Raw genomic sequence first — 19,548 nt, 5'->3', positions numbered from 1 at the left:
TCCCTGTTGAAATTTTAGCCCTAAAAATGAATTTACTTGTAAAGCACAATCTGATTAGACAGACATTTATAGATGGAATATCATGATTTTATATATGTAATTAGAAATCATTAAGAAATCTATTCTCTTGTATATCTGATGAATTTGCGATTGTCAAACAATGGCCAGTGTCTAATAGTTTACTGAGAGAAGTAATCTGGCCGGTGAACACCTTGAGGTGGTTTCAGGTAGGAGTTTTATAGTTTGAGTTCACTGGGGAGGTTGTGGTGGGTGTTATGTTGTGCATTTCTTTAGTACCCAAGGCTTTGATACACCAAAAGGATAATAATGTGTTGTGCTTCTTGCAAGTCAGTATCATCACTTTGTATGGTACCTTGCCTTAACCATGAAGTGAGCTATTCATTTATGTCTTGGGTATTATGGAAGGTGGTGAATTAATGGTGACATCCAGAGAAAGTACATTGCCTTAAAGAGATGTGCAAGAGTTTTTTCTTGCTGTTCACAGAGAGGACACAGTAATAGTGGAGTAATAGCTTGTCAAGGTCTCAAGCATTTCTGCAGAGACAGGAGCATCATGACCAACAGAACTTTTCTGCAAAGATCAGCCAACACAGAGATTTTGCTACTGCATCAAGCATAAACTTGTTTATTATTGTAATATTCATACCAATTTAAATAATCGTGAACGTATTGTTGTATCGAAACATAAGCATTAGAAGAATAAGAAGAAAAAATAATCAAAATCTATCCTAACTTCTGAATAATGTTTTTTTTTTTGCTAATTACAGCGACCCTATGAACACCTTGCGGCACAGGTATTTTGTGATTCATTTTCACAAATGTAATTCTCTCTTTTGTTTCTCATTTTCTTGTTGAGATAACTTCAAAAAACTCTCAGTATCTTCTTCTTTCAGTGGCAGATCCTTAATGGTTACTATATCTAACAAACCTCGATCCAGAAAGCCTAAATGAATCTTCCAAAAAAAATTATGTACTTGTCCAAAGTTTGTTCTTGGATTTTGTATTTTCTTTTTCACGGTCTCTTGAAGAAAGGTTTTTGGCAAACAAGGAGTTTCTCCTCACTGTTGCTTTCAATCTCTATGACGCGCGCTTCCCATCTTAACCTTGTAGCAAGTGCTCTGGCTGTATGGATGAGATTCGTCTTGTCATGGAGAATAACCCAACCCTGGAATTTCCACATTTAAAGACTTCGTTAACATTACACTCTAACGAACACAAATAACAGGTTTCAAATGCATTCGCAGTCTGAGCATTTCCTGGTAAAAATGGCGTAGTAACGAGAAAAGGCTGTAACTGGTTGGTTACCTCAGGACGCAGAAGCCGATCAATCTCTGTAAACAGATCAAGTGTGGTGCACCTACGTTTCTGACTGGCTTCCAACGACAGCAAACCCTTTGCGTGCACCATATCGTAAGTTCTTGGGTATGTTGGAAATGCTTCACACCTGAATCAAGACATCCAACTATAGATTATAAGAATGCTTTGAAAAATTCAGTTAATCCCTATGGCAAGTCGTTCACACGACAAGTCAACAGAATCAGATCTCATTTTGGCTCCACATATGAACAGCAGAAACAAATTATCCCAATCCCGTGAATTTCAATGTTTGATTAAACAAAACAAATTCACAGGACCCAGAAAAGATTGTGTTATTACTTTTTGTTTTTTCTCCTAGGATTTTTCTATACAGTGTGACAACTAAATTTCTGACATTCATGCTTACCAGTCATGTAAGACACCAACCAATCCCCTGTCAAGGATAAGAGGAAGATGGTTTGGACCACTTGTAGGGATAACATTCATTACCCAAGCAGTTTTCCCAGCTTCAAGTAACGCAGAATTTAAACCACCAAACCGAGCATTCATATCTAACACATTTCTGAGCATGTTATAAGGTGGAGACGGATCCTCATCGCCAGGTCTCTTTGGATGATCTGAAAATATCTGGGGTGAGAGGAGGGACCAATAATTTCGAACAGCTGAATTCCAATTTAGCAAATCTTCAGAAAATTCTTCTGGATGTACACCTGACAGACATTGAATCTTTAGTTAGATAAGTAGAAGAGTAATCATGATAGGTGAACATATCTGTTATCAACTATTGTAGGTAACAATTTATCTTAAGGTCCAGGAAAATGATGGTAACGAGATTGAGTAACAAAGTTACCGTGAATATTAAGCTCGGTCGAGTTCAATGTTGCCCTTGAAGGCCAAGCTGTCCGTTGTTCAATGGGAATCCATCGGCGACTTCGAGTTCCCCCGATGCACGGCTCGAGTGTTCGATAATATGGAGATTCAACATCATGTCCCATACTGCAAATAGAAGGCCCGGACTTCCTAGAAACATAGACAGTGAGAAACTATGTGAGGAACTGTTGAAGTAATCCCATAAATAGAGCTCTACCAATTTACGTTTCCAAGTGGTGGTTTAAGTTATTGCTTACCTAGAAGAATAGCAGTCCTTGTTACTAGTCTTTTTCCATACAACAGTTTCATCTTGTTGTGACAGCATTTCCCAGCAAAGATTTTCTGCAAAACTTTGAATAAATGCCCATTTCTTCTGTTTCTCTTTGTTACGTATTGACCTTTGAGCATTAGTTATAGGTGAAGTCCATACAAAATATCCACCAGGCCTCAAAACTCTATCAGCTTCAACCAAGTAAATACCCTCTGCAAAGAACAAATTCAAAGAAACAAAGTTAAATTTCACAGTTCCAATACGAAAGACAAGTCTTGTCACATGACAAGTAAGCTTTATATATGTTTATTCGAACGACATACTCTTCCTCTGTTTATCTGAAGTCATAAAAAGTACATTGACTCCTCATTTGGTAAGTTTATAAGCATAATGACGCAACTCATACTACATATAAATATTATTAAGGATAGTCGCTATACTAAACACTGCAATGTTTTCAAAACAGGAAATTTGGTGATCATAAACCAAAAATGTTTCAATTTGAACTGGCCAACCAATAAATTCATATAAACAATGTAGCTAAAGGTACCTTTTTGATCCCAGTCAATTCCGCATCTTGCACAGTGCAACATGTCAAAAGAAAGAGAAGGGTAAGGCAATTGCTTTGTAGCGAAAGAACCAATCATAGCAGGAAGACCTCTTTCAAGGGTTAGCTGAACTTGACTGCCCGAAGTCTCATAATTTGCAACACACATGGTAATTAGTTGTTTCGAAAAGAGATGTGCTCCAAAACTACCGTAGCCACACCCTATATCCAAAACAGTTCTGACCTGCCACGTTACAGTGCAAATTCAGATATCAAGAGTTTAACATAAAGGTGAAATAACACAAGCACAAGTTTTAATTGCCAAAAATATGGCCTTGAGTGAACAAGGTCAGCATGTGATCAGGAATTGGTCGAACAAGTTGTAGCAAACGGTTGCTTAGATCATGAATGCTAGTCGGTCATGAGGCACCAGAACTGGTACCAAGTAAGCCACATGGTATTATGCAAACAATACTTTAAAGGTATTTCTTTTTGAGTCAGCATACTCGTAACAAAGCTGAGTCAGAACATGCACGGAAAAGAATATGAAAACAACATGGTCCCAACAAAATTCCATACTGCTTTTGAAATTTGTTCTGTGATGACATGGGAGAAAATCATGGCATCCACTAAAGTATCTTTAACTGACTACTGATTTCAGGGAAATCTGTTCCTAGCAAGGTTGTACTTGATTGGTTCGAGTAAAATTGGCCAATGAAATCCAGTAAAAACTAATATGAAGTTTCACTTACCCCAGCCTGAATAAAATTAGACTCATTTCTCAGCCCGATCATTTCAGCAATTTGATGCGAATAATCTTCCACTCCATCAAACATACTAGAGTCAGAACGGAAGGATATCTGATCTTCGTCTAACATCATCATCCTGTGAAATTAAAGAATTTCATCAAACAATTGTCACCGGAAAACAGACAAACCCATTGAATTAAAAATGAAGATTTTTTTTGCTACGAACCTCTTTGTGAAACTTCCAGAGGAAAGAACTTGTTGGGCAGTGATTTTAACATTGGCAACCCAAATAACATCTCTTCCAGTAGGCCATCTTAGAGGAATTCTGTAATTCTTAGGTAGATGCACCAAGCAATTCTGATTTGACCCATATTCACACTGACGCTCAACAGCATCTCCCTTAGAAGACTCCATGGCAAGATCACTAGAAACATTGAAAAAGCACGGAACGATATTCTCAGACTCTTCGAAGCAGAAATCAACCTCTTTTAACCTCGCTGAACCCATAGAGAGCTCTCCAATATCCAATAAATCAGTAATGAGTTGATCCTGAAGTCGTCTGTAACCTCTAAAGATATTCCCTCTGGTAGAATTCGATATAGCAATAGTCCACCAAAGAGAACCAGAAAGAGCAAGAATAACAATCAAAATTAAACAAAATTTGAGAAAACTCATCGTCAAATTCTGCCGATTCCTTGAATTCCCCATATTAAAAGGATCTGATCCAAACCCATTTTCTCCTCCTAAGCTACCACATTTCGATGTTGAATTATCAGGAAATACCAACCCAATTAGGCAACGCGAAGATAAAGACATGTGATCTTGTGAATGCCTTTTCTCTACATCTTCTTTATCTGTTTTATCTTTCATTTGTGAATCCCATGTGTAATCACAACATTCAGCATTCCGGCCACCACCCGATACACCTCGGTGAAGTGGTCTCGACATTCTTCACTCTACACAAAAACACACACACTATCATCAGTTCATCACTATCCAAAGCGAATAAATACAGCTAATACTAACAAAAGTTTGGATAATCTTTAAGCAAGATCCGTGACTCCGCAAGTACTGAATCCAAACTTAGATCGGAAAAATTAATAAAATACAAAAGCAAAAACATGAATTGTGATTGAAATGAACATTGTAAATTATTCCTCCCTACTATTACCTTTAAATCACACACAACACTGTACCCTATTGTCTTTCTTGCTTGTCTTTAGAAAAAAGACTCACAGATGTAACAGTATATAATCAAAGAAACCCAGATTTAAAACATCAAAATCTACCACCCCAAGTAAATAAAACACCCCATTTAATTCCTCTACTCAATTAATTTCAACTTGGAAACCCCAAAAACCCATAAAAATGAAAGCTTTTTTTTTCAGTAGCAGAGAGTAAGTTGAGTTAAGTAGCTATCTCCTTAAAACCCAGAGAGTAAGTAAATTGACAAATTAATGAAAACCCAGATTTTTATTTTATATAAGAAACCAAATCCATATCCATCCAGCCTTTGACTATGAGATTGACAGGCCGATGGAGGTGAAGTATTTTGGGTTTTAGCTTATCACACTCCTAACCGACACAGTCATTTGAGTAGCAACAAAAACCATTAATGAAAATCAAAAACAAATTAAAAATATTTTACCTTTGAAATAGACAATGACAAAAAATCCCTTGAAAATTTTCTTCCTGATTTTATGAAACTCCCTTACATCATTTGATTGATTTTCGTGACTCTCTTTTCACTAGTACAACCTCATCATCATCATCGTCTTCTTCTTCTTCTTTGTTTTCTCTGAGCTGAAAAAAACGCGTTTTTATAGAGAAAGGGAGGGGGGGGTTTGAGATTGGGTTGATTGATTTATCTGAAACTATGAAGGTACCTCCATTTTTACTTAATAAATGGAAGTGAAATGAATGAAAAAATTTAACACAGTCGGAAACGTGAGATCGCCTTAATAAACACGCTATCTGAAAAGCTAAAGCTCTTAACTGTAATTCTGTGGATCTTACTTTATCTATTTACTGTACTTTGGTTGAACATCGACCGTACACGTGTGTAAATGCTCCTTACGACCCTACGGATTGAAGGCACTGTGTTAGCTGTAAGGGTCGGTCTCAAGGGATTACTCAACCTTGATGCTCCTGGAAGTAGTGAATCATTTTAAAGTTACAGCAGTAATTAATTTTTTTTGTTATTATTAACTGAAATAAATGAGGTGATTTAGCAGTGAGGAGATAATCTAGCTAATAAGGAAGCGACACCTAGTAGATTTTGCTGTTTGGAATATCAGAGTGTTTGATGTTATTTCGGCTTCTGTTAACTAAATAACGGAATATATTTAGTTACAACAAACTCGGGATTGACTAAGGTGATTAGTTAAGGTTAAGAAGTTTCTTATTATTAAACAAAAAAACCCTACAGATTCTTACTAATTTTAATTACACCCCAGGACAAAATTTAGAAGAACCAATGTGTGCATTCTTAGTAATTTAAATGCACATATACAATGTCAACGATTTTGAATTTATTTCAACAATTACACACCCAAATTTTTCCAGAATCCAGCACTTTTATCATTAACATGTTTAAAATCACATTGTTCAGCAATACATACCACGAATGCACACTTCATCTGCTTTAGCCGCAAAGGTAATAACATCGGATCTGTTATATCGGACACTTTTTACTCTAAATTTGTTGAGTTTTAATAACAAGGGTCAAATGCAACATAAATGCTTACCAAATTATCCTTTTTAAACCGTGAAAATCAACCCTAACCTAAAGCTCTACCTCTTTTGAGGAGAGTGACATATGTCTTTTACCGGAATTTGATTATGACTTGGATAAGCTTTTGGAAAAACAAAACCCTACTGAAAATAATGAGATTATACCTTTCATTTTCACTTACCAAATAATTCGGAGAAAATCATTATCTTTCTTCATCAACAAACCTATGGAAATAGGGGGTCTCCCTCTAAATTCACATGAGAAGAACCAAAAACCGAAGAAGAAGAAGCAGGGGAGGGTATATTCGACAATCAATAAACACCTAAAAAGTAATAAATATTTGAAGTGTGGACCCCACGCGTTTGTCGGTGGACCATGCAGGCTGCCTAACGTGTCGGTGTTTTCTTTTCCGTTTGAACGTGAAGTCCTCCTGTGATCATATACAAGATTTGGTGCGTTGAACGGTTGAAGGTTAGCAGCAGCCAGCCTCACTCATTGGGTCGACTTAAGAGTCCAACAAGTGGAGACTCCACTGGTGTGAAATGTGAAGCGATGTTCTAACTACTACTGATGTGTGAATCCATGAGAATGAGAATGTTACAAAGTCAAGTCCACATAGTTCAATGGGAGAAGGAGGGTGGGGTTCGAAAACGTGTTAAAAGTCCATCATCATAGCTGGTGGGGGGGGGGGGGGGGGTGGGGGGGGGGGGGGGGGGGGGGGTGGGGTTTTTTTCGATATTAGATTCTTTCTTTTGTTAATCAATTATATTTAATAAAGTTAAAAGATTGTGATATCATATGTATCATCCCCCTCCAAGTTGAGAGAGTGAAGTGGACCAAAAGAGAATTATCCGTAGATTCACCTTTCTCTGGCTCACCTTAACATGGCACATTTTAGGAAAAACAATATTTTAAAAAGAATAATTACTAAAACTGAAATTTATTTACAGCGCGTTTGGGATATCAGAAACGAGAATTATTTTGTTTTTCGAAAAGTTGATTATTTTAGTTTTAGAATTTATTTGGAAATTCTCTTTTTAACTTCTAAAAGTCAAAAAATAACCGGTGATTGCTTATCTAAAAGTTACTTCATCTACTGTGGAAAATTTTGAATGCCAACCCGGAATCTAGTGATTCATGACATCAAGCTAGGGTCGTTGGCATTACGATTTACGTGGTAGAAAGGCTTTCCATAGTTAGATAGTAAGACAAAGAACTATAGCTCACAAGGAAATCTAGATACATTCAGCTCCAAAGTGGCTGACCTTTGTACACAACGCAGTCATTTGTTTTACGAAAGAAGTCATAAAACAAAACGTCATTTAAAGTTAAGTTTTTGTTTTAGAAATTGACTTTTACCTGCTTCCATCACCACCAATTCTGCCACTGCCATGGTCACCGCCAGACTGACCTACCACCAGTACTTTGCTACCGTTCATTGGATGCGGCCATTATTGTGACTGCTACTAGTTAAGTAAGCATAACGTGGTAATGTAGTCGTGATACTCACAATTCAGAGCACCCATACTGCTATACTAGGTAATATAAATTAACCTACCTGTATATATGGTCTAAACGTGACTGCATGCACACGTTATGGTGATCAGAAAATCATTTTATTTATTTTTATTGTTTTTAAATTTCTAGGTTGTTGTGTGGGTGTGTCATCGTCGAAGGAATCTTCCAATACTCTCTGCTCACACTGTCTGCAGTAACGGAGAATTATTTATCAAGATTTATTTTATTTTATTTTTCTGACTTTGTTTTTGTAAATTATCTCCTGCTTTTGCTATTTTGACTTGCGTACAGTATTTTCTTATTCATTTTAGTTTTGTTTTATCGATGGAATTTATACGTATTTGTTTATGTTTTTATTGGGGTAGTGCACACTGTTGCTCATGCATTCTGCTGTTTTTAGTGATAAAACACGCATTTCGTTGGAACAAATTGTCTCTATTTGGTGTTTTAAGTGGCCTACAAATCTTCGTATTTCTATTGCGTTTTAGTATTTTGTGCTTTTGAGTGGCCTACAAATTTTCGTTGTATTCTGTTTTTGTTTATTTATTTTATTTTATTTTTTATCGTTGGTTTTTTTTTTTTGGAAAAAGGATCATTTGTCCAAATATTTTCAAAACATGGTTCTAATGGATGGATGAGTAAAAAAGAATAGCAGGGATGAAACTGGATTCATCCTAGTTTTAATTTAAAAAATAGCGAGGATGAAACTGGATGCATCCTGATGTAAATTAAAAATAAGAAAAATTATTTGAAAATGGGTGGGATGAAACTGTTCACATCCTGACTATTTTTACATTTTTGTCCATTTAAATGGTATCAAAACCTATGTCTTTTTCATCCATGAATTGTTGATTTTGGTCTTTTTAACCAATTTTGTGTTGTTATTTTGGTTCGCATTTTCGATATATTTAATATCCGCCCATTAGATAGAATAAGCAGCCTTTCTCGAGGTTTATATCTTTTTTCTTTTCATTCATATAGATTTGGTGTCGACAAATTTCGAATTCATATTACAGTTCTGTAACGTGATCATCTAACAATTTTCTCGGTGTGTTACAGTGACATTTATTGAGTAGGATTGTGTATTTTCACTGCTAGAACTGAATTCAAGCGTAGCCGAATGATCGTAATTTTTTCTTTATGAGGATCAAAACATATCCTAGCAGTGGTCATCATATAAATATCTATATATATCTCTCTAAATTAGCAAAAATGATCCATAACATTTGAACCCGGAACAAGTAAGAAGAAGAGTCGTGATCTAGAACTACCAAATCTCTCAATGGAAAGATTCTAGTTTCTTTTGGATCTTGATGTCTATGGGACTTTGAAATAGTTCCAATTGGTTGAAAACCACCGGTAGATATATTATTTGTCTCATTACTTGTTTTTGTCCAGCTAATCGAAAGCAATTTGACACAAAACCGCTGCCAGAAAGGATAAGAAAACAAGAAAGAATAACGTCTTTGACAGTACAAGAAATCAACGAGGAATGTCGATAAATTAACAACTGCATCCACGCCTTCTTTTCTTCGCCGACGTTTTTTTTCTTTGGGCGGCCGCCGACGAAAACTACAATAGTTTTGGGCCACCTCTAGGAGTAACCATCCACCTGATATAATGTAGCAGAATCATAATGTCTAGGTGATGTGAGTTTAACTTGTTCGTAAGTCAGTAATAGGGTCTTTATCGTCGGTCACAATATGTATTCATGAACTTATATTTATAGAATCATCAAACATATATGGACCGCGAGAGTAAATGGTGAGCAATTAAGATTTTCCTATTTGCATGTAAAATCCAAAATCAGGGTAGCTAAACAATGTAAATTTAGACATATGTATTATCATGATAAATGCATAGGTCTCTTTCTTACATACCAATGAATTATGTTTCCAAAAGTATCAACACCAATTAAAAAAACAAATTTTCTCTCCAAAAATATACTTTTTTCATATTTTGTAAGACATGTGTCAACATATCATTTGTCCCCCATGCCCCCTTTAAAAAACGCTTCCATCAAAAATTTCCCATGCAACACATTGGTTGCCCAAGCTTCAAATAATTGAAGCAACATACTTGGTATAGGCTAAGCAATTCTAAAAGCTGCAGTGAAGTATTTCCAAATCTCAAAAAAAAAAAATACGTGCAATGAAGGAACATATGGTTCACAGATTCTCTAACATCATTGCATAAGACGCATTGTTCACTTTCTATATCTACACCACGATGACTCAACATATCTTTAGTCGGTAGAGAGTCATGTAAAATAGCCCACAAAATAAAACTCACCTTGTTGGGGATATGAGAGTGCCAAAGAAAATTATTGAAGTCGCAATCATCCAAGTCACTTAAGAGTTTCTCATAACAATTCGAAGTGCTGAAGTTATCCATAATTTCCATTTTGTCATCCTCTTCCACTAAAACAGGAACATCATGTAAATCACGTTTTAGTAAATCTCATTCTAGTTGCTCATCATATTTAAAGGCCTCTTGAAATCACAAACCAACTCTCCATTCACAATCATGTCCGAGACCGTAGCATTCTTTATCCTTACCGCCTTGAAAACAACTGGGAAGAGATCCTCCAAAATTCCCTTATCAAGCCAATGGTCCTTCCGAAACCGAATACCTTTTCCATTCCTTACCATGAAGCTCGCCATATTTTGGACTAATGGCACCATATTAGTAACATTCTTCCAAAGGCTCCTTCCTTGAGGAATATTATCCACATCAGGAATAAGAAGATTAGTATTATAAGAAAATCTTGCATTCACTATTTTCCTCCAAAAGCTGTTTTTGTTTTTCGAAAATCTCAGAGTCCACTTGATCATTAATGATTGAAGCTTGCAACATAATTTCATACCCATCCGCTTCGACTCTTTTGGCTAGGTTCCTCATTTTTCTTTTGTAAAAATGACAAAAGAAAACAAAAATCTCATGCGTCAAAATGTCAGTATATAAATTATGAATGGATTTTATCTAGAGGTGCACATTTCTACAATGATGCACGCTCATGGATGTTCCTACGTGGCCACTTTAATCACTTGTGGATTTAAAACACCTATCAACTTGAATATGGATAACAAAAGGTATGAACGATTGGGTATTTGATGCTTCTAGTCATCGGGTATTTGATGCTTCTAGTTCTTAATAAAAGAAACATGGGGTAGCCCTGCAAGTTACATGACAATAATATTGTTTCTTTCCTGTCTCACTAGATTCGGCAGAAAGTTCTTGAGAGTTTGAGGATACCAGTTACAAAAAATAGACAAGTTAAGACTCTTAGTTGCTAGATTGCGAGCTATATGGTTTAAAGACTTTAGGTAGTTCTTGCTAGAGATTGCGTTTGGACCTTTTTATTTTGGGATTCTGAGTCGCTCCTTCGTTAGTTTGTATATTTTTCTTTTTCTTTTTTCTTTCTTTTCTATAATTTTGATATTATTGCATAATTTAACATGGAAGGTAGAGTTAACTTGCCCCCTATCGATATAATTTCAGCCTCCATCCGTTTTGGCTCCATGACTAGGTTCCTCATTTTCCTTTTTTATATGTAAAAATGACAAAAAGGATAAAAAACCTTATGCGTCAAAATGTCAGTATATAAATTGTGAATGGATTTTATCCAGAGGTGCACATTTTTACTATGATGCACGCTCATGGATGTTCCTACATGGACACTTTAATTACTTGTGGATTTAAAACACCTATCAACTTGAATATGGATGACAAAAGGTATGAACGATTGGGTATTTGATGTTTCTAGTCATCACCAACAACCAAGTGGCTATCGGAAGATGTATTTTCCACTTTTTCTGAGAGAAAAGATAAATTTTCACAGAAAGGACCCAAGATTGAACGAGTATACTTATATGTGGGAATGATTAACAATGAATCTCTGTATGGTAAAAAATACCGAAAGAAATGAACATGATTATGACCTTTTACTATTTGCACGAAAATAAATAAATGGTGTCCAATTGAGATCTTACTATTTGCTCGCAAAATCCAAAATCAGGGTAGTTCATCAATGTAAATTTAGACACAGGCATTCATGATAAATGCATAGATGTCTTTCATATTAATTCTGAGATTATATCGAAATCGTTTGGTAGTGCAATATAAGCCATCAAATGGATTGTTTTTCATCTGGAGGGTGCACGTTGCTATGATGTATGCCCATGGATAATCAAAGAAACCAATATTTGAATAACTGATGCATTATTGGTCATCACCAACAAACAAGTGGCTATTAAGATTGAACATTAAACGAATATTTGAGTATGTGATGAACATGATACATGATACATGGCTATTAAGACCCCTAATATATGGATATGAATGATTAGAAATGAATCTGTAACAGTAAAAATACTGAAAGAAATGAACATGATACATGTGGTGTGTTTAATTTCTAGGCCATGTCTCATGATCAGAGAGACATATATAGATTAATTAAGCTCACAGTGTCTCTACACGTTACTCTTCTTATCTCTCTAGCTATTTTCTTATAATAAACACATGCTAGTCATGAATGTGCCCTGCTTTAAATTCTCTTGTTCTTATGTAATTTGATGTCGTACTAACTACACACTCATGCTTAATTAGTGATCATAATGATTATGGAGTGCAAAATTTATCCCTAGATTAGCTAAAGTCTTTTTTGAATCAAAACGTTGTTTTGTTTTGAAGTCGTGCTAACATGGAATGGGTTAAAAAGTGAACGGTTGGAAATGTATCACATCGTCATCATCCGGCACCTATCAGTTATAGGTGAGCCCATTGTTCGCATTATAATCGGAACAAAGCTAGTTGGTACTTGAAAATGATGCAGCTAAGACGCTAACCCTACTTAAAGTAGTTTTCTTCCTTGCGTTTAAACTTCAAAGTACATGTATTTGTTTTTCATGGGGGATTTACCTTGTTCTCGACTCTTGTTTTGGGCACATAGTGGCATGGAGAACGACCATTATCATCTTCCTTGGAAGTTTGTTGTTAAATCTTGCGAGCAAGTGCTACTGTCATTCAAGAAACTAATAAAAAGATGTTTACAAACCTGCCCGAACTACGCCACTATCTCTGTAGATGAACCCGTGTAATGAAAGGGACATCGTGTACCTCTTATTCTGCATGGCAATGTCTGCAACCTCAATTTGAAGGGCATTTTGTATTGTCAGCACATATAACGGATAAAAGCGTATGATTTCTTTTTCTTTTCTTCGTTTTCTTTTATGAGGTGTTTAAAGGATACTACATAGTAGTACATACTACCCTGCCATGGCAAATTCAAACTTCTTAACATGGAGTATTCATCTTTGTAGATCTCTCATGTTTGAATGGAACTAAATTCAGGTGCTAACTATATGACTTCCTTGGACATGCAGACATGAAATAACAAGATTTTCAAATCAGACGTCTCTAGAAGAATAGAAAGTTAAACTAGGATGAATTGTATGCGTAGGGGGCAGAACAAGAGTTTTCTTTACAAGTACAAGCAGGGGTGTGCAACGGACGGATGCGGATTAGTGGTCATCCGCGTCCAATCTATCAAAGTTGCGGATTTGGAAAATCCAACCATATCCGGTCCAATCACCCATGGATTTGATTTTGAAAAAGAAAGTTTACGTGGCTGCTATTTTATCCTGTTCATGAAGTAAAGCTTATAGCCTTATATAAGCAGCTTATCATGTTCATACCAGAGGAACAAGCTGCTGGTGGCGCCCAAGCAGCACAACGAGCTGCTCTGCTGCTGTTCGAATAAGGTAGTAACAAGCGAAGATATTCACAAACTCCTGTCAAATCCCGTGGGTCCTAGACTACCAACCATAGTACATATACAATCTGAAATTATTTTTGTGAATGTAAGCTGGTTAATAAAATTTGGCTATTCATATTACACGCTTCCTTGAGTTTAAAACAATGCAAAGCCGACCCAGAAGAAGAGATAAGAGACTGTTGCGGATTTGGTAGCCATTGGCCCATTGCCCAACAAAGTATGGTGCGATCTCAGGTGGATGGATCATGGAGCTTTTTACCTTGATCTTTCTTCTTGCCCTGTGATGCGGGTGATTTTGCGGATTTCAAAATTCAACCCTAACCAAATTGTTAAAAGTACGGATTTGAAAATCTCAACCATATCCGGTCCATAGATCTTGCAGATTGAATTTCACCCGCGATTTTACGGACGGATACGGATGAAATGCACGGCTCCGGCTTTTTGCTCACCACTGACTACAAAAATTGTAGTGCCAGGCCTAGGATGAATAGAAATTTTATAAGAAGAGAGTGCAAGAGTTTTATGTACCCATGTTGGTAGGTGCAAATGGGCCTGCCCTTTGGGTTTAATAAAAGAAAGAACAGTTTTTTGGGACTATGGTTCTTTTTAGGGGTGAGTATTTGGCCCGTAATTCACGGATTTAATCGGGACCAGCCGCATGCGGATGGTTGCCCAAACCATTCGCTAATGGGTTGGATGCGGATGAGATTTTTGGAATCCAACGGATTATGGATTGGGTCCGGATGCAATCTTGAAAATACGTTGGACATCCATAACCGTTAGAGGAAGGATATTTATATAGTTTTTATAAAATATATAGATAGTTTAGGAATTCTTAAGGAGTTTGCTTGAAGTGTTGTTCATGGCACTTTTATATTTATATACATGTATAGAATGTATAGATTCTATAAGAAATCTTCTATGTTGGTTTTATTCTTTCATTATAATTTTAATTAAAACAAATCCATTGGATTATCCATACCCAATCCGTTCAACCGTGCATCCATTGGATGATGGATTGGATGCGGATGTCAAATTTGAAATCCATAATTAATTGGATTGGATGCGGATGAGGCAAAAACCGGTCCATACCGGCCCATGCTCACCCCTGGGTTTTTTGGGGAGACCATGGTCTTATTAGACCACCTTCCCTATAGTTATAAGGGGTGTCCTAAAGTGTGAAAATGACTAAACTATCCTTAGCTTAATTTAATTTAAAACTAACTTAATAATCACATATATATATATACCACCACCACCTTCCACCACTACCAACCATCACCTGCCACCTCCGACAACCACCACCAACCACCACCACATATATATATATATATATATATATATCTTAATTTAAATCATTAACAAATATATTCTTATAAACCCATTACTTGTCATTCGTTTTTGGTTGAAAAAATGAGAAGTAATCATCAAAATGAGTTGAAAATGGAAGTTGCAGAGAGAAGTTCGGTTAGGAATTATGTGAAAAACTTTGTCGAGCTAACTGAACTCAACTTTGATGGAGGATTTTTTTTTTCCAGAGAAAAGTTTGGTTACGTCGCAAAAAGTTCGGTTAGGAATTCTGTGAAAAACTTTGTCGAGCTAACTGAACTCACTTTAATGGAGGATTTTTTTTTCCAGAAAAAAGTTCGGTTACGTCGCAAAAAATTCGGTTTCGTCGCAAAAATGTCCCAACCGAACTTTGAGTTTGGTTACGTCGCAAAAAGTTCAGTTACGTCACAAAAGGTTCGATTTCGTCGCAAAAAAGTTCGTCTACGTCACAAAAATGCCCCAACCGAACTTTGAATTCGGTTACGTCGCAAAAAAAGTTCGGTTACGCCACAAAAATTTCAATTACGTCGTAAAAAGTTCGGTTTCATCGCAAAAAAATGTCCCAACCGAGTTAGGAACTTTGAGTTCGGTTACGTTGCAAAAAATGTCCCACATGTTCTTCATATAATATAACCGAACTTTGTTGACCTGGTTGAAATTTTTTGTTACAATTTTGATTTTGATGATATTTTAGGTCATTTATAGCAACATTCACTAATCTCAAAATAATTTTTTTCTCCATCTTCTTGTTCTATTACTTTAGTCACTCAATAATTCTATTTCTTTTAAATAAAATTATCTATTAATTTAACCTTAATCAATGATTAATCATACTAACTAATCATTAAACAAAAATAATCAGGAGGTTAATTTTGGTATTAGTATAAATATTTAGATAAGGGGTGACCTAGATTTACTTGTAATGTCTTACCCAAAATAAAACAATGGTCCCACCAAAAAAAGGTTGGTCCCCATAAAACCGTTCAAAAGAAAAAACAACCAAAATAATAATAATTGGAATTAGGAATCGGTTAGGCCGCGTGTGCAACTGTGCACATATGCTCTAAACAAACTTCTCCCCTGCGCTTGAGCATATTTTATATTAGTTATCGTTAATACTTGGAGTTCATATATCGTTATATTCTCACTATCTGGATGATAAAGGTTCGGTATTATGTTCCCCATTCTGTTTTATTATCTCTTGTAAGTAAACTGATAATGATCTGTGGCCTGTCCAATCCCTATTTAAAAGAAAGAAAAATAAATAAGAAAAAGTTATGGGGGTTGCACGGTTTTATTTTGAGGTTCACATAGATTATACAATGAAATATACCATAACCGTTCTTATCAATATAATTTCATTACGAGGACAAACTGATGCAGGAAGATGGTAATTCGAAGAAGTTATACTAAAAAGTAAAAAAAATGTTAGAGCTTTGCTCGGTTGAACCACTAGCATTGGTATGTTAAGTTAGTTGTCAAATTTAGATCACATAACGCATTCTTGATTTAGTCACTAAAGTCAATTTCGGACTAGACTAGGTTTAAAAGTAGAGTATAGAATCGAAGATATCCTTGAAGAATGGAGATTTAAGACTACATGAAGACATCTTAGAGAACTTCATTAAAGGTTAATAACAAACTCTTGATTCTCTTATTTACTCTACCTCTTTATCGATCGAAACAAGTACTTATCCTATGGAACAATTCCTATGATGGTAAATATATATTTGTATATACATATTTTAGCCCATGACTTTTGTGAGAATGACCTTTATCACTAGAAAGGTCCTCATGTTGTAAGGAATGGGAATACGAATGTAAGGAGCCAAGAACCAAGCAATTTCGAGTTATAACGAAGAAGTTATGGGTGATTTATTAAAGCGGCAAATTATAAGTGTGGCTAAAGTTGTGAATAGGAAATTGTGCACGAACTTTTGGCAACAGTTCGTAAACCAAAACCGTGAATACGTGACTAAAAGCCTATTTTGGTCAAGTATTTGGGTGTTTTTTTTCCTAGACAAGGTAGCTTTGTTTCCAAGCAACATAACCTTGATCATTCATTATAAATAAGAGTTTCATGTAACTACACAACCTATCCCTTGTTTTTTCTTCACGAACTGTTAGAGCATTGCTCGGTCGAACTCGCAAGTGTTACTATCTCAAGCTTGTTTGTTAAATTTAGTTGCCAAAACTATAAGTCTTGATTTCTAGTCTACCTATAGCTAAGTGTCGGATTAGGATAGTAAGTTGAGCTTTAGATTCCACGGCGTTCATCGATTGAAGACGAAGAACTACTCAAGGGAACTTGTGGAACTTCATCAACAAAAGGTATGTGGAGACTTTAACTTATCTATCACTCAAAAGTCTATCTACTCTATCTCCTACTTGAGACAAAAGTCGTATTTCTATATAGACTTCAATTATACACATTTGCTATTTCAAGCTGAGTTTATCTCGCTTATCTATTTCTCGAAATATGTGTTGGTAAGCTTTCTCTTTAGCCAAGTTCATCTTTACTCATGACGAAAGTCATATTGATTATTTCAATAACTTGAAAATCGCTTTGATGTTAGTAGTTTGTGGATAACAACTATTTTAACATCCTCTAAGAAAGTTTCAATGATTGAAATGAGATTTTAGAACAAGTAACCATGTTTGGATATAAACATAGTGTGTTCTCACATTTGTGTAAAAGTCAAAAACTGGTAACCTAAAGTATGCGTACACGTACGCGTACAGACGGTTGTTGGAAACTCGGGCAAGTATGCGTACCCGTACGCATACTGGCGGAAGTTTCACGTCCGTAAATTTCTGCTGGAGTTTGGTAGTGTGAATTGGTATACATACCCATACGCGTATTGGCATAACCAAACTCGGTCCGGCTACTTAGGTATGCATACCCGTTCGCATACTTAACTAGGTTACTTTCTAAAATCGGTTTGTTCATGAACTAAAACATTTATATAATAAGGAATGCAATCTTTGCAAACCGTGGGTATAATGCGCATGAATTGATTCGAGTGAATCAAAACTGATTTTGCTTCGATTATGTCTTGTATACTTCTATGGGATCTAAGCAATTGAACAACTATCAAACTAGTTCATTTGAGTCATGTGAACTAGTTATGGTAAAAATGAATAAGGTTGATATGGAAGTGCTCATATGGCTAACCGTTGGTTAACTATTGTTGAACCGACTAAGTGTACACGTTTAGGTACGGTTACTCAACCTAAATGAAGTTACATTTCATTTGTGTATAACAAGCTAAGTTCGATCTAAAGTTTGAAAGATATTAGCTTGAATCTAATCAGGTTTTCATCTAACGGTGAATATTGAATGCTTTGTTACCAAGGTAACTTAGAATGCAAACCCTGATTTTAAATCTATATAAAGGAGAACTCTAGCAACTGGGAAACCTAATCCCCACACCTCCTGTGTGATACTAGTTGTATAAGCTAGAGTCGATTCTCCTTTAACCTTAGGTTTTTCACGGAACCCTGTAGGTTAACGACTTAAAGACTTCATTGTGATTGTGAAGCCAGACCCAACAATTTTCTCTATAGTTGCGTGATCTGATCTTGCTGTTTTCTATCATGATTGAGTACAATCATAAGATTGGCTTGAGATTTATATCTCTGATAGGAAAGATAGGAAAGTAGCCACAAGCACCTTCGTCTCATCATTTGTGATTCCACAATATCTTGTTTCGTTAATCGATTAAGATTATTGTGAGGTGATTGATAATACTAGGATGTTCTTCGGGAATATAAGTCTAGGTTATCAATTGGTTCATGTTCACCTTGATTTATCAAAAGACGGAACAAAAACTCGTAGGTATATCTGTGGGAGGTAGATTTATCTATTCAATAGACTTTTATGTGCGATACATATTTGTTTATCAAGTCTTCGACTTTGGGTCATATCAACTCTTAGTTGTGGGTGAGATCAGCTAAGGGAATTAAGAGCGTAGTATCTTGCTGGGATCAAAGACGTAAGGAGCACGACTGTACCTTAAATCAGTGTGAGATTGATTAGGGTTCAACTACATTCTAGACCGAAGTTAGCTTTGTTGTAGGCTACTGTCTGTAGCGGCTTAATACAGTGTGGTGTTCAAATCTGGACTAGGTCCCGGGGTTTTTCTGCATTTGCGGTTTCCTCGTTAACAAAATTTTTGGTGTCTATGTTATTTCTTTTCCGCATTATATTTTGTTATATAATTGAAATATCACAGATTGTGCGTTGAATCGATCAATTGTTAAATCAAACTTTGGTTGTTGATTGAAATTGATTGATCCTTGAACATTGGTCTTTGGTACCGTTCAAGTTATCTCTCTTATATTCAATCAGGCTCGCAAATTATTATTTGTTTGATTAAAGATTGAATTGAGTGACTAAGATATAACTCTTTGATA

At 35.9% G+C, this 19,548-nt stretch overlaps 1 protein-coding gene across 2 annotated transcripts; it reads right to left on the bottom strand.

The window, feature by feature from the left end:
- Positions 1–617: 617 nt before the first annotated feature.
- Positions 618–5,654, bottom strand: LOC113286814 (probable pectin methyltransferase QUA2). Of its 2 annotated transcripts, none has more exons than XM_026535438.1 (9): positions 5,424–5,654; positions 4,002–4,731; positions 3,779–3,911; positions 3,030–3,270; positions 2,466–2,691; positions 2,189–2,358; positions 1,745–2,048; positions 1,327–1,465; positions 618–1,186 (listed from the first exon to the last, which is right to left on the bottom strand). In XM_026535438.1, the coding sequence occupies exons 2-9, from the start codon at positions 4,721–4,723 to the stop codon at positions 1,034–1,036; spliced, it is 2,088 nt and encodes a 695-aa protein (XP_026391223.1). In that variant the 5' UTR covers positions 4,724–4,731; positions 5,424–5,654; the 3' UTR covers positions 618–1,033. The 2 variants fall into 2 exon arrangements, with proteins under 2 accessions (XP_026391223.1, XP_026391224.1); XM_026535439.1 differs by lacking the exon at positions 5,424–5,654 and adding an exon at positions 4,947–5,224.
- Positions 5,655–19,548: the final 13,894 nt, after the last annotated feature.

This window comes from Papaver somniferum, chromosome 6 (genome assembly GCF_003573695.1).
Source record: "Papaver somniferum cultivar HN1 chromosome 6, ASM357369v1, whole genome shotgun sequence".
NCBI classification, from domain to species: domain Eukaryota; kingdom Viridiplantae; phylum Streptophyta; class Magnoliopsida; order Ranunculales; family Papaveraceae; genus Papaver; species Papaver somniferum.
Note: the sequence above shows the minus strand (reverse complement) of the source record. Positions and strands in the feature narration are given on the sequence as shown.

Excerpts from the sequence above, each read along its gene's own strand:
- LOC113286814 (XM_026535438.1), bottom strand. The coding sequence starts at position 4,723 with ATGTCGAGACCACTTCACCGAGGTGTATCGGGTGGTGGCCGGAATGCT. Across the intron at positions 3,912-4,001 it reads TCTGGAAGTTTCACAAAGAG|GATGATGATGTTAGACGAAG; the intron begins GTTCGTAGCAAA and ends TTAATTTCACAG. Across the intron at positions 1,187-1,326 it reads ATCGGCTTCTGCGTCCTGAG|GGTTGGGTTATTCTCCATGA; the intron begins GTAACCAACCAG and ends TGGAAATTCCAG.